Source organism: Asparagus officinalis, chromosome 2 (genome assembly GCF_001876935.1).
Source record: "Asparagus officinalis chromosome 2, Aspof.V1, whole genome shotgun sequence".
NCBI classification, from domain to species: Eukaryota; Viridiplantae; Streptophyta; class Magnoliopsida; order Asparagales; family Asparagaceae; genus Asparagus; species Asparagus officinalis.
Genome location: NC_033795.1, coordinates 79,691,144 through 79,704,744, shown reverse-complemented (window position 1 = coordinate 79,704,744; position 13,601 = coordinate 79,691,144). Strand labels below are relative to the sequence as shown.

Sequence of the window (13,601 nt, the reverse complement as noted above, 5' to 3'; positions counted from 1 at the left end):
AGAGGAACTTCATGAATCGATTAAAAACTTCAGAAGAAAATTATTGACAGTACTAGAGCACACACCTCTCAAATATTTAGTAGTAAAAAACAAATGCTTCTGAGAGCTCCCAGGCTATTGACAGATGATTTTAGGGTAAACTTCACATGGCTACCATGTAAGGATTTTGTGCAAAGCTACTATAGACTACATTTATCAGAGAAGAATATCACAGTCACAGACTTATCAAACCAACAGAAAAATACCACATACTGTCACTAGTGAAAACTCTAGGCTGAATTTCAGACAATAGACGAATCCATGGTGGTTACCTGACAAAACTGTGTAAGTTCGTGGTAGTTTAGTAACTTATCTCAAAAACTCAAGGTAGATTTAAAGAAATACAAATGTTCATGGTATTTAATTCATGGGTAATGCTCTGAAAGTTTGTGGTATTCTTCAAGAAAAATAGTTTATAACATTTTTCGGCAAAACTTGTCAAACCAACAGAAAAATACCACACACTGTCACTAGTGAAAACTCTAGGCTGAATTTCAGATAATAGACGAATCCATGGTGGTTACCTGGCAAAAATGTATATGTTCGTGGTAGTTTAGTAACTTATCTAAAAAACTCAAGGTAGATTTAAAGTATTATAAATGTTCATGGTATTTAATTCATGGGTAATGCTCTGAAAGTTTGTGGTATTCTTCAAGAAAAATAGTTTATGATATATTTTGGCAAATCATGTAACAGTTTGTTGGTAGTTCTCGTGAAATTACCCATAATTTATTACTTGAACATTGAAGGGTTCTCATGCAGTGTCTGCTTACACGTCCTAAAAATTACATATTATTTATGCATAGCAACAAAATGCATATTGAAAACCATCCACATTGTTCAACTCATACCTACAATTTTTACATTGTAGTACTTTGTTTGGACAAAGAAAACAAATGGTCTGAAAATTTCTTTTTGATGCACTAACTACCCAATATGATTTATAATATTTAAAGGCCATTCAGCAATCAAATATTCCACCATCTCATCAGAGGGTCTAAAAACTACAGGTTTGTGGTTCATGTCCTCAAAGATGCTATCCATTTCAACTGCAATATCTAGGTTGTAAAGTGACCCATCTCTACTTACTGGACTATCAGATTTACTTAATTGAAATTAACAATACTAATAATGAACAATAAAATAAGTAAATGCCGCCATACAAACATATTGAATTGAGCACCATATTAGGGATATTTACTAATAAATCTTTCACTCAGCAAACCATAAAAAGCTGTATGGTTGTTAAAATTAGTGAGAAAGATGAGCATGGCACCCACCTCACGAGCTATATGCAATGCCATATCTGTGCTCAGATTAAGGTGTGCATCATGCAAATGCGACAATATCCATCCAGGCAGTTTGGAACGTTTATCGTGGCGACTATATCTGCATATAAAAGAAGAGACCCCTGTTTATTAACATAAACTGAATCGGTGCAATTTCATATCATGCAAGAGAAGTTAAAATGAGCAGATTTTACTTAAATTCTAAGCAAATACAAGTGTACCTAGTTATCAAAAATCACGGAATTGCTACAATGCTCTATGGAGCACCAGAAAGATATACTTTAAGTACGCTAACATATGGTTTTCCTTTACCAACAGGCTAATATAAGCAAAGAGTTTTCTTTTTACTCTAAAATAATTATCTTTTACTTTTATCCATAATCAAGAGTCCTAAATGACTAAATTATTGGTATGTGTAAATATCTCAAATATAAATAGCTGGGGACTTATATTACAAAAGTTAAAACGACACGGAATGTGTTGTCAAACTCCAAAATGGTAACCTTACACAAGGCATAAGCTGAAGGCAATTTCTCTAAATAATTTATAGCAATATAATTGTCCTCCACTAAATCAAGAAATATAAGCTCAAAGACAATTTCTTCATTTCCGCTTTATATCTTTCTGCTTCTTTTAGCTGACAAATGAAAAATGGCAACCTACATTGAAATTCATTTCAAAATTCTCGCAATTTCCTGAAACTCAAAAGTAGAACATTCCGTGCTTAGGGGAAAAGGTGGTTTCCAAGGCCCTTTCTTGAACTAAGAAATCCAACTGTCATTATAAAGGTGGAATTCTATAAATTATACCTTTAGTGTGAAGTACCTTCAGTGTGAAATAATATACTGAAGACTCATGTAACCCATATGATTTTCATATAAAGGAGACATAAGTCACATAACAATGATTGGATGTTAGGAGGTAAGGTTTGAAGAAGTCAGACAAAGGGACAGGCCTAGCAGAAATAACTACTGACAACATTGTAGTATTAAGTACATCAACATATCAAAAGAGCATATTGGCACGATTTATGACTAAGAATATTCAAAATTCAAACATCCAAAATCAACTGTAAAGTATAAAAGACACCTAAAAACTCCTTTATAAGGAAAGCATCAAATTCAAAATATAAGTTCCTAGTTAAACTCATATTTCTGGACCATTTAAGTAAATTTAAAAACAATATTCAGTTAGAATAATATTAAGAGGAAGTTCATGTGTGCATGTGCATGTGCAGATAAACAACAGTTTTAAGATTTAAGGTATGGTAAGGGAGAAACGTAAATGAACCTTGGGTAGATTAAGTTAAATTACCACAAGCTGAAGTTTCATGTATAAGGTAAGAGTATCATAGCACCTAGGTCATCAAAGCAATATAGAGAGAGCTAAGAAGCTTGACACAAACAGATACATAAAGCCTAAGAAGCATACCTCTTGTCTGCAAATATCATCATTCCATAGTCTGCTTTTGAGCGAATAACTCGACCAACGCATTGTGCAGCTTGCCTCTGTCAAACAGAAATATATGTGGTAAGCTTCATCATTTCAAAACAGCATATGGAAACTACTTGAAACATAAAGAAAGAGTGAACAAGTTCGAAAAACTTGGAACATCAAAAATAATACCAATGCATCAAAAGTCAGAAAATCTCCCTCTTTTATTTGGAAAGTTTCTCTTAAGTACTCTAACCTGGCAAGGAGAATCCTGCAAAAGACAAACAAACATAATTAGGAGTATAGAAAAAGAAAGCTTAAGAAGGCATGACTATCAGTTAGTACAAGACCTTTGCTTATACCATCATGAATTAACTAGTCAAGCAAAATTTAGGCAAGCTCTGTGCAAAAGATTATCAAAATCGCAGTATCCACGAATGTATTAGCAGGTACGGTAAATAGGTTACATCAGAAGAAATAGTGAACTCACCTGCTAAGAGTGTACTGGAAAGGAACTCCAAACATGATGACAAGTCTACCGTAATGCCTATCAAAATCAATACCTTCAGCTACTTTTCCCCTGTAATGAAAATGCGAAGTGGGATCAGTAGTTCATCATTACACACAAATAGATAACTCATACACAGGCTCTTGCATATTAAAGATGCTTCAAATCTAATTATGCTTCCAAGGGAACACTAAGTTTAACCACATGCATGAAAAACTAACTGCAAAATGAAATAAGGATATGGAACACACTTGACAAAGAGTGACAAACTTACAAGCTGGTATACTTTAATTTCCAGAGATACACAATAACATTCATTTCAGGTTATGCAGGAGAAATTTAGATCTAACTGTATACAGTAGAAAATATCTATAACTATTTTAATCCAAAAAAAAGATCTAACAATATTCTACCTAGAAAAAGAGGTCAAAATCTCTAACAAGAATATGTTAGCCTAAAGGTCAAAGGCCAGACATTAAGGAAGGAATGAGATACATTGGTGATTGAAGATAAAGTTAGATACAATGAAAAGGGTGTTACGAATTATGACATAACCTTCCTTGGTTTTCTTCAAAGTTGAAATTAAGTATATCAAGTTTCATGTCGATCACTATAAATTAGAAAAAATACTTTATTTAGATACACATTTCATGTTAATTTTCACAATGAATTTGTAAGCAAATTGGTAAATATGTCATTAATGTAGAGTTTATAAATGATAAAATATTCATCAAACAACTTGGTGCTCCTTTTCCATAATAACCCAGTTTTTTTTTCTTTTTTTTTTGAAAAAAAAAGAAATATTCCATTCACAAAACAATTTGCTTTTTCCTGTTTTCTTTCTGGGTATAATCCATCTTTCAGCGAAGACAAGATGTGAAAATTTGTTGTTATAGTAAATAATTTAAATAATGTGCCTTCTCAGATGAGTGGTGAAAGAAGTTGCACGCTAAGAAGCATTGACACAGACATGTGATGCAGACGTAATATTAGCACAGGATGTAGACACCATTTGGCTGACAACAGGGACACAGAGACATGGTAACTGCAGCTATAATTCAGCTGAACCTAATGACAGTCCAGGACAATTAGTGCCACTCTCCACATACCATAAATGAAATTGGCTTTTTGTTAGCAAGATGTTGTTAAGCCCATGAAGTTTAATCTAGATGCAGAATGTTACAATGGACCTACTAGAGGTTAGATAAACAAATAAGTGAATAACTGCAATTGTAATTAGTTGGCAGCTCTGATTGAGGATACAATGATAGACAATCACTTGAGATGATTTCATATAAGAAATGGAGACCAGCAAGGTTCGCCTGTTAGAAGTAATGCTTCTGTACCGAAAAGAGCAGCTACCGCTGAGGGTAGACCACCAGTACTCAAACCGAGTTGGTAGGTAACGATATGGCAGCAACAAATGGGTAGATGAGATGGCCCTTAATGAAATTGACCAGAGAAAAATGAGTTGTCCCGACAACCCCAAAAATAAATTAGGATGCTTTAAAATGTCAATTCAGGAAATTATAATATTTCATTTGATTGGTCACCAGGTCAGCCCCTCAAGAGAAGAAATAAACATAGTAGGAGTTACAATACCTGGCAACAGAGAAAAAGACGGCACCTCTCCCGCAGTCACATGCCCGACGATAATTATCAAGTGCCAAGGTAGTCTCTACTACATCTTGGGTTTCAATAAAAACTAATTTATGTTGCATAACATCCTGTAGAAAGAAAGACAAAATTCACTCCTAGTCGTCATCAATTGAACAACTGCAATAGGTAACTGAACTGTAGAACTAATACTGAGTGATCATCTAATAGCCCCAAAAAACTACAGAATAGACATAGTCAAAATGAAACATGAAATAATCTCACTAAGTGCTTATCCATAACAAAATTTAACAGGCTATTCTTAGACAGTTCAACTATATATTGCAATTAATAAGTGTATGCAACATGTTTCTAATAACTTTATGACCACATTATTGTCATTTTCACATCCCATGAAGATGGTTGAGTGTACTTTAGCTCAACCATACTCTATGTCACAGGGCATATGGAATAACAAGGAAAGAATTTCTGCCTCATGTCAAGGAGTCGGAGCAACAAGGTTAAACCAAAAGACAAAGTTTCACTCGCAGGAAGCAGTCAAGCATGTGAACATGTGTGCACACTCATGCATAAATGTGAAGTTTTATGTTGGTAGAAGTTTGATTTGACCATTGATCTATCCATGAAGGGCTTAAGGAAAGGAGTGCGGGTCAGGACTCGGGACTGCACATGAATATCAATTATACATCTAAAGGGTTTTGTGATATCATAGTAGTATCAATTCCAAGGTTCCAGGATGCCGATCACAAATTGATAAATGGATGCATGTGTTTCAAAGCTGCCAAGCCCAAAATGAGGCATGACAAGGCAGTCCTTGGGAAGTATTTAATATCCTTCACCAATTTCAGGATGGCAGGTGGGGACATTGATCCTGGAAGGAACAATTCAAGCAAAAAGAGTTCCTTGTTTCTCTTTGTGAACTCCTCATAGATAAATTTGATACCTCAACTCTTTTCGACAGAAAAATCTTTTAATTACATAATCAAATCATGACCGTTGAGGGGGAACCTACTGCAATTTCTCTTTGCTTGTCAGATTGTTAATGGCCCCATAGTAACCTTTTTTCCATTTGGAAAACCTCTTTTGAGTCTTTTCAATCAATCCACTGGTTGAGGATATTCTTTTGGTGTGTTCTTGAATGAATACAAGAATGGCATAAGGAGGAAAGGGGTGAGGGTTGGAACTGCACATAAATAGCAACCATGCATCTAAGGAATTCACAATATCATAGTGGTATCAGTGGCAAACACGATAAAAGGCTGCCACATACAATACAAGCATGATCAGCCAGTCCATAGGAAGTTTATAAATATATTTCACCAACATTAAAAGGGTAGGTTGGAAGCTTGATCATGAAAAGAGAACTTTGAGGAAAAAAAGATCACATGCATTCATGATAAGGGATCTAACAACAAATAAACAAAAAGACAGTAAACATCACCTGTAAAATGCCCATTTCATTCCAACTATTGACTATACCGTCCATATAAGAGTAGCTGACAAAGAAACAGACAATTCCATCTGGAACAGCAGCAACCATTTCCAACAAAAGCCGTCCATAATTCCTTACAACACCAGGATCACTGCGCATATCGAATTTTGTACTTACAGGTAGCTGATCACTGAAACGTCAAAGTATAATCCAAACCATAAGACATTGTAACTCTAAACTAAAAAGTCCATTCCAAAGAATTATTAGCATAAAAGAAACTATGCATGTGTTCACATAAAGTCCTAGAATTGCCATAGATTATGGCACAAGTTTTCGCTTGCCAAAGGTAGTAAAAGTATCCTATAGTTAGAAGTGATGTAGAACTATATTAAAGCAACATGAAATAAACTTACAGTCATGAACTCACTGCATGAAAACATACAAGACATTAGAAGTTAGGAAGCTCCTAAATGAGCAAGAATAGGACTATGTGCAACTGTATAAACTTATAGTCTACATAAGGTTGTTCGCTTTGATCAATCAATACCTTCCGCGAGTAAGAACCATGGGGCATATACAGTCTCTTGTCAAAGACATTGTAAAACTCCGACTAATCACAGGATTGAAATTTAACAATCGAGGATACAGATCGATCGGGCTCAGAGTTCCAGAAGTAATTATAACAGATTGGAACCGATCAAAAACAGGCTTCATGGCAAGAGAGGCATCATGACAGCTGAGCTGCATCACCCAATTAAGACCACAATGAATTTACAATATAAAGTTAAATATTATAGTATGTCAAAAAGCAGATTCGAAGCAAAACCTGCAGTACAGGATCTGGTATATGAGGCATCCTCTCATCAAATGGTTCAATTATTATGGAAAATCCACGTGTGTATGTCCCAACCAGTGTTGCAAAGTCACAGACTGTCTGAATATGTAAAAAATCATCTGTGTCGGTTATTTCAAGTGTAAGCATAAGTGAGTGTAGACGGTCATAGCAGAATTTCAGCATTTTCTGATCAATCCCAGCGTGAGAATTTACTGAAGCAACAAAGGCAACTGGTCCTTCTGTCTCAACATTCTCAGTTTGAAGACGCCCCTTGAGATATTGTACAAATCTTCGAAGAACAGATAAAAAGTGCTCTGCTCTTCGGATATTTCCAGGCACAGCCTCCTTCAAGATATCATCAGGTAAGGCAGGATTTGCAAGCCAGGCATCCGTTACTTTACCCATAAATATTCACAAATATAAATGAATCAGCATCATATACGAACCATCAAAGGAAAAATAGATTCAAGTTCTAAAGTAAGAAATAGAACACACAAGCCAAATTTCCTCTCTGCGCCAAACCCTCAACGAGGCGGTTATATTCAGCACGCAATCTGCTAGCATCAGTGGCCTTGAACCTTCCTACCAAATTAAGCACAAAGGATTATTGAAACTGAAAATTCGCATGATACATCACCTAATAGAATAAGCAAAAGGCCAAACAGCTTTTAAATATTGTCTAGGAGATCATTACAAAAGCTTTACAAATGGATTAATTCCTATATATCGGAGAATCCAGAAGACATGGGTCGGTTGGGTTTACAAAAGGCATACTTATTTGAGATGTTGCAACAGCTTGAGAGATTATTTCACATTCATGCGAAAATAATAAACAAGGAGGTTGCTGCTTAAGCTAAACCATATGATATATTAGTTTAAGGTTTCTGTTAGAAGCACTCAGAGCAAGGGGCTCCCATGATAGGTGAACATCTATGATTTTGAGGGATTGAAAAATCTGCAATACTGATTAACGAAGTAAAGGACAGATCAATTACATCCAAGGGAGGCTTTTATCAGGGTAATCTTCTTTTACTAAGATGTTAACCATTTAGCTAATGTCGGTTTGCTCAAAGGACATGGACCTGATCGTTGATAAAAAAACGTACTTAACCTACATAATGTTGATGGTGCTGCTTTTTGTAAGGATTGCTTCAATCAATAGTCTAGAAATTTATTTACATATGTATTCATGAGCTGACATAAGTTTTTTTTTTTTGAAACTTCCATAAAAGTCAATTATTATGCTAAATGGTGAAGAGCACAGACAGCTTACAGTTGCATCCTAACTGTCAAAGCGATCGATGTCATACTATCTTTGCACTCCTTGATGGATGAGATAAGATGGATAAGAGGTAAGCAGGCTTGAAAAAAAAAATCCGGCTTTTGTAGAGGGGCCGGCTGCTGTTAGTGAATTCAATCCTTCATCCATCCTTCTATAGGTTATGACTTTACAAGCCGAAGAATTTCCTCCGAAGAATTTCCTTTGATGATGGCGGTCAAGGACTTCAGCTTGCGCATGTTTAGTTAAGAAGTATGTTTATCATTGTAAAAAACAAGGAGGCTTAGGTGGTTTAGCTCAACAGCAGTGAATGTTGTGGCAGTTTTTTAAATTTAAACTGTCAGGGCCTTTTGTAGAGAAGATTTATCCTTCATCGGCATTGTTCATCAGTAGCTTAAAATAAAAATTGGATCTTTTAAATAAATGGGTGAGAAGTTTTTTTAAACTATCAGGACCATTTCTGGAGAAGACTTATCCTTTATCAGTAGCTTAAACTCAAAATATAATCTTCTTATAGCGAGTAATTGATAGTAGAAGTGTTTAACCGTCAGGATCTTATGTGGAGAAGACTCTTCTTTTCTTTCATCAGTAGCATCAAACAAAAATCTAATGTATTCAAAGAAGAAAATGGTTGTAGAAGGTTTTAACAGCCAGGATCTTTTGTGGAAAATATTTCATCATTTCATCAGCATTGTTCAGCGCTATCTTAAATTAAAATTTGAATCTTTTTGAAGAAGTAAATGGTTGTGGAAGTCTTTTAACTGTAGGGATCTTCTGTGGCGAAGGCTGTGTCCGGTAAAAATTGGATATTTTCGAAGAAGAAGCAAAGGGTTATGGAAGTTGTTTAACTGTGACGACTTGTGTGGAGAAGACTTGGTGTTCATCAGTAACTTCAAACAGAAGTCGAATCTTTTCGATCAAGTAAATGGTTGTTGAAGTTTAACTGTCAGGATCTCTTGTGTAGGAGATTTATCTTTCATCAGTATAATTCATCGGTAACTTCAAACAAAAACCAAGTATTTCTCACAAAAAAAAGGGAAAAAAAGAAAAGAAAGAAGAAACAATACCTATCAATCTCATGTTCTATCCTATTCAAATTTCTCGTCGCCCCATCCAGCGTCTGCTTCCTCACACTCACACTCAATGCCTCAATACAAACATTATCAATATTATGCGCCTCATCAAACACAACCACACACTCCCTCTCCATCTCCTTTGATATGATCCCTGCCACCTTTGGATCCAACAGATACTAAATCAAAGAAAAAAAAAACACTAGCAAAAATGAGCGTAGCAGAAATGAGAAAGTTATGATGGTACTCTTGTGTACATGCAGTGAAAGATAAGAGTGCATTGGTATGATATCAGAGGTTGAACTATTGAGGATAAAATGAGCGAGAATCAGTGAGATGTCCCGGTCATGCACTATTTAGTGCAAATATGATAGTAGTAAGTGCTATTTGCACTTTAATGCCCCCCGAGATTTCATCCTTCTAACTTTGATGCCTTGAAGTTCCATTTTTGACAATTTCGTGCAACAATTTGATACCTGAAAGCCCTAACTTCAAAACTTTTGGGCGTCAAAGTTAAACAAGATCAAAACTTTGGAACTCGGGCATTCGTGCCTCACCTAATCATCTGCCTGGCGAGGAAATAGGGGCAGATCCCCTTGTCCTTCCCGTACTTCCTCAGGTCCTGCAGCGTGTAGACCCCCGGCGGCAGCATCACCATCTCGGGGCCCCCCGAGTTGGTCAGCGCGTCGTAGTTCTCGTAGAAGGATGCAGAGCGGTACCTCTCCGGCGGCCGGTCCGCCGCGGCGCGACCTGACCCAGAGACGCGTCAGCGCGCCTGCAGGCCGAGTCGACGGAGTCCCTGGTGGGGGCGGAGAGCACGGCGGCGGTTGGGCGCAAGAGGTTCTTGGGAGGAAGAGGCCGAGGGCGAGGGAGCGGAAAGGGGAGGGGAGGCGAGGCGAGGGGTCCGGGTGGAGGAGGCGGACTCGGCGAGGGTCTTTCTCCATCTCGTGGAGGTTGCGGGTGGCAGTAGAGGCGCTTGGTGGGGCGGCGGGAGAAGGAGTAGGAGGTGATGAGGGAGAGGAGGGGCGGCGGTGCTTGCCGGAGCCGGTGGGCATCTCGAGGAGGCAGTGCCGCCGGCGGTCGGGCCCGCTTCAGGTCAGCATGTACCGCGTACTGCTACCGGGTAATGTGATCGTCCGGGAAGTAGACTCCATGTCGGCTCCAGCCGGAACCTCATGTCTCCTGCCGACGGTTCTGATCGAGTTCTACTAAGGGTTGCGTGCCGGGGGTAGGGAAGGGTTTTTTTTTTTTTTTGCGGTCCTGCGGTCTGGCGGTCGGTCGGTGGGCGTAAAAATGAATGGGTTAATATTGCGCTAAAAAAACCCCTGAACTTTGGACTTTTCTCGTCGCGCTCCCCTGCACGTGATTTCTAAATGACTGGTATTTAAGAGGAAGGAAACTCCAAACTTTGCCATTTTGCAATGGAAAACTCCTGATTGATTTTTGCCGTATCTCGCTGCGATCTCGCCGCAGCCTCCTCCTCTCTCTTATCACCCCCTCGAAATTCGCCCAATTCTCAGAGCCCCAGCCTCATCCCAAAACCCTAACCCTAAATCTTGAAATATCTTCTCCTGCGATCAGTTCGTGAAACCTGAACCTGGGGAGAATTCAAGATCGTCGAGATCGGACCGTGGGGTTTTCTGACGTTGACGGGTAGGCTGAAGAAGTTGGCGCCTCGATATTGGGCTTGGGATCCGTCGGGCTTCGAAGAGGCTTGCGAGCCTGACAAATTGTAAGTGAAAGTGCTAGCTTTTTGGTCATTTTCGCAAATTTGAAGATGAATATTTCTTGCATGTTATTACTTGCGCTGGTGTTCTTGGCTTTATTGTTTGTTAAAGCAAAAAAACAAAGTTTTTTTGGAGAAAATTAACCAATTCTAGACAATAACTTGGTTATGAATAAAATCGTGGTAACATTTCTTAGGTGAAATGAAGTAACAAACAACCTTTTCAGTATTATGAGAAATTGTAATTCTAGTGTTCTATTCACTATTTTCTTTGTTAGTAGGAAAACAGTGAATCTGAGTTCCATAGGGATTTGCTATCCCTTGATTATATTAAAGCTAACGGCATGATTTAGATCAGACAATTCAGATTCAAGAATTGGGCAACATTTTTTGTGGTCTTCTAGAGTTATTTATTGTTGTAAAAAAAATCCCGATATTTTCTGCAAAAAGGAACGTTAAAGTTTAATCTTGGTTTAAAGAAGTCTACATCTTGCTTGAGATTATTTAGAAACTTCCTAGCTATTGGGGATTCCAAGTTTCATCTTTAGTATCTTTTTCATACTACAAATATAGTAAATCTGAACAACACTTAGAATGGTTTCCAATATTATTTTAGCTGACTTTGTAAGTTTACTTGGTTTGTTGGAGAGTTGGAATTTTGAAAAACTATTTAACAGGAATTAATTAATTAAATTTTGTTTGATAAACGATGTCATGCACTGGATCGTTGAATTTGTCTTTGGCTAGCTTGTCCACTGTGAGAGCTTGCCTAGTTTTGCCACACATAACTAACAGTCTAAACCATGATAGAACTTCATAATTTCCCGGGATATTGCTGACCGGTTCAGTAATTTGCGGTAATAATGGCGTCCTTAGAAAACGTAGTCTCTGCCGCCATCAACTAGGTTAACACAAAATCCGTAGTTCATAGGAATCAGTTAGTGAAATTTGAATGGGAATTTACAGATCTTAAGGCTTGGTCTGGCAGGAGAGGAGGTAGGGTTATGTGAGGGATAAAAACACGGAAAATGATTGGGAAGTTGTAGGAGGAAGTTTTCAAATTGGAGCTTGTATGTTCCCATATGGTGTCTATGTGCATGATATTGTGCTTTCAGGTGTTGTATTTATATGCTTCGACTGAGAAACATGTTAGTTTTTATGATATTTCATGTACAAATTCTGGATTTTATGTTGCATGCTCTGTGGAAAATGTAGAGGGAACGTCCGCATGAATGTTTAGTGAAGAATACTTAACTAGTGACCTCTTAGGAAGAAGCCCATGCATGGAGGTGAAAATATATGATCTTAGATTGTTTCTTTGTAAAATATCGGCTCACTGGGCTGAACTTTTTTTTTCTTTTATTTATTTTTTTTCTCTTTTGTTTGGATAAATCTTTTTTTTTTCTGATTATTCCTTTTCTCTTTTGTTTAGATAAATCTTAGTCAATCTTATTATTATGGTTCTGGAAATATTCTCACAAAAGGGTATTATTGTGCGTTTACTAACTCATCGCCTCATCTCCCCTTTATAACCCCTCAACCGAACAAGAAAAAGTCATGTACCTCCCCTGACCCTCTCTCCAACCAAACAAGAAGCACAAAAGGTGTGTCCTTCTTTGTATCACGCACCGAGATTAATTTAAATGGTTCCGACGTGTTTGTTTTCTCATATTTGTTGTTGGCATTTTGCCATCTAGTTGTAGTAAGCAACTGAAGGTGATTTTAATTTCACTTAATAAACTTAGTTCCGTGTATCATTTTGCCATCTAGTTGTAGTATCATTTTTCAGTAAGCTTTGTAACTTGTGATCATATATCCGACATGAGTTTTTGATCATTTCAGTCATTTGAGGCAACAATGGCGCCCCTGAAAGACATAGTCCCTGCAGCCACGAACACGGTGAACACTCGATTCATAGTCCTCGAAAAAAGCAACACAATCCGAGATGGCAAAGCGTCCACATGCCTATCTCTCGTCGCAGATGAGACCGCAGCAGTTCACTTTCAAATGTGGGGCGGCGAGTGCGACGCTTTTATCCCCGGAGACATAGTTCAACTCACCAACGGAATCTTCTCCTACCACAAGAATAACCTCGTGCTGAGAGCGGGCAGAAAGGGAAGGGCTGAGAAGATCGGGGAGTTCACGATGGTGTTCGTCGAGTCCCCTAATATGAGTGAGATTCGATGGAGTAGGGATCCGAAGAATCCTAAGAAGTTTGTGAAGGAGGAGGGCGTTGTTCCTGATCGTTCTCGGATCTTTACACCTTCGCCATAAGCGGCTGTGTGTTTTGAGTTTTGTGTTCCGTCTTGAATGTATTGGTAATGTAGTTGGTTGTAGCTTTTGAACATGTAAAAAGTCCTCTGAGTTTC

At 37.8% G+C, this 13,601-nt stretch overlaps 2 protein-coding genes across 2 annotated transcripts in view; one reads left to right on the top strand and one right to left on the bottom strand.

Annotated features, from left to right (window-relative positions):
* The window catches only part of LOC109831389 (DNA repair helicase XPD), an 11,692-nt gene extending 425 nt beyond the window's left edge, over positions 1 to 11,267 (bottom strand). The window contains 18 exon segments of the mRNA XM_020398716.1: positions 1 to 7; positions 1,320 to 1,428; positions 2,760 to 2,836; positions 2,955 to 3,033; positions 3,253 to 3,342; positions 4,873 to 4,997; positions 6,329 to 6,509; positions 6,867 to 7,060; positions 7,146 to 7,549; positions 7,650 to 7,732; positions 9,501 to 9,685; positions 9,997 to 10,251; positions 10,254 to 10,328; positions 10,331 to 10,468; positions 10,470 to 10,538; positions 10,541 to 10,589; positions 10,591 to 10,665; positions 11,152 to 11,267. The exon segment at positions 1 to 7 is cut by the window's left edge and continues 425 nt beyond it. Coding sequence (XP_020254305.1) covers positions 1 to 7; positions 1,320 to 1,428; positions 2,760 to 2,836; positions 2,955 to 3,033; positions 3,253 to 3,342; positions 4,873 to 4,997; positions 6,329 to 6,509; positions 6,867 to 7,060; positions 7,146 to 7,549; positions 7,650 to 7,732; positions 9,501 to 9,685; positions 9,997 to 10,251; positions 10,254 to 10,328; positions 10,331 to 10,468; positions 10,470 to 10,538; positions 10,541 to 10,589; positions 10,591 to 10,665; positions 11,152 to 11,267 — 2,311 coding nt within the window.
* Positions 10,912 to 13,595, top strand: LOC109829670 (SOSS complex subunit B homolog). The gene is made up of 2 exons (XM_020396716.1): positions 10,912 to 11,238; positions 13,075 to 13,595. Exon 2 carries the CDS (start codon positions 13,090 to 13,092, stop codon positions 13,504 to 13,506), a length of 417 nt encoding a protein of 138 aa, XP_020252305.1. The 5' UTR covers positions 10,912 to 11,238; positions 13,075 to 13,089; the 3' UTR covers positions 13,507 to 13,595.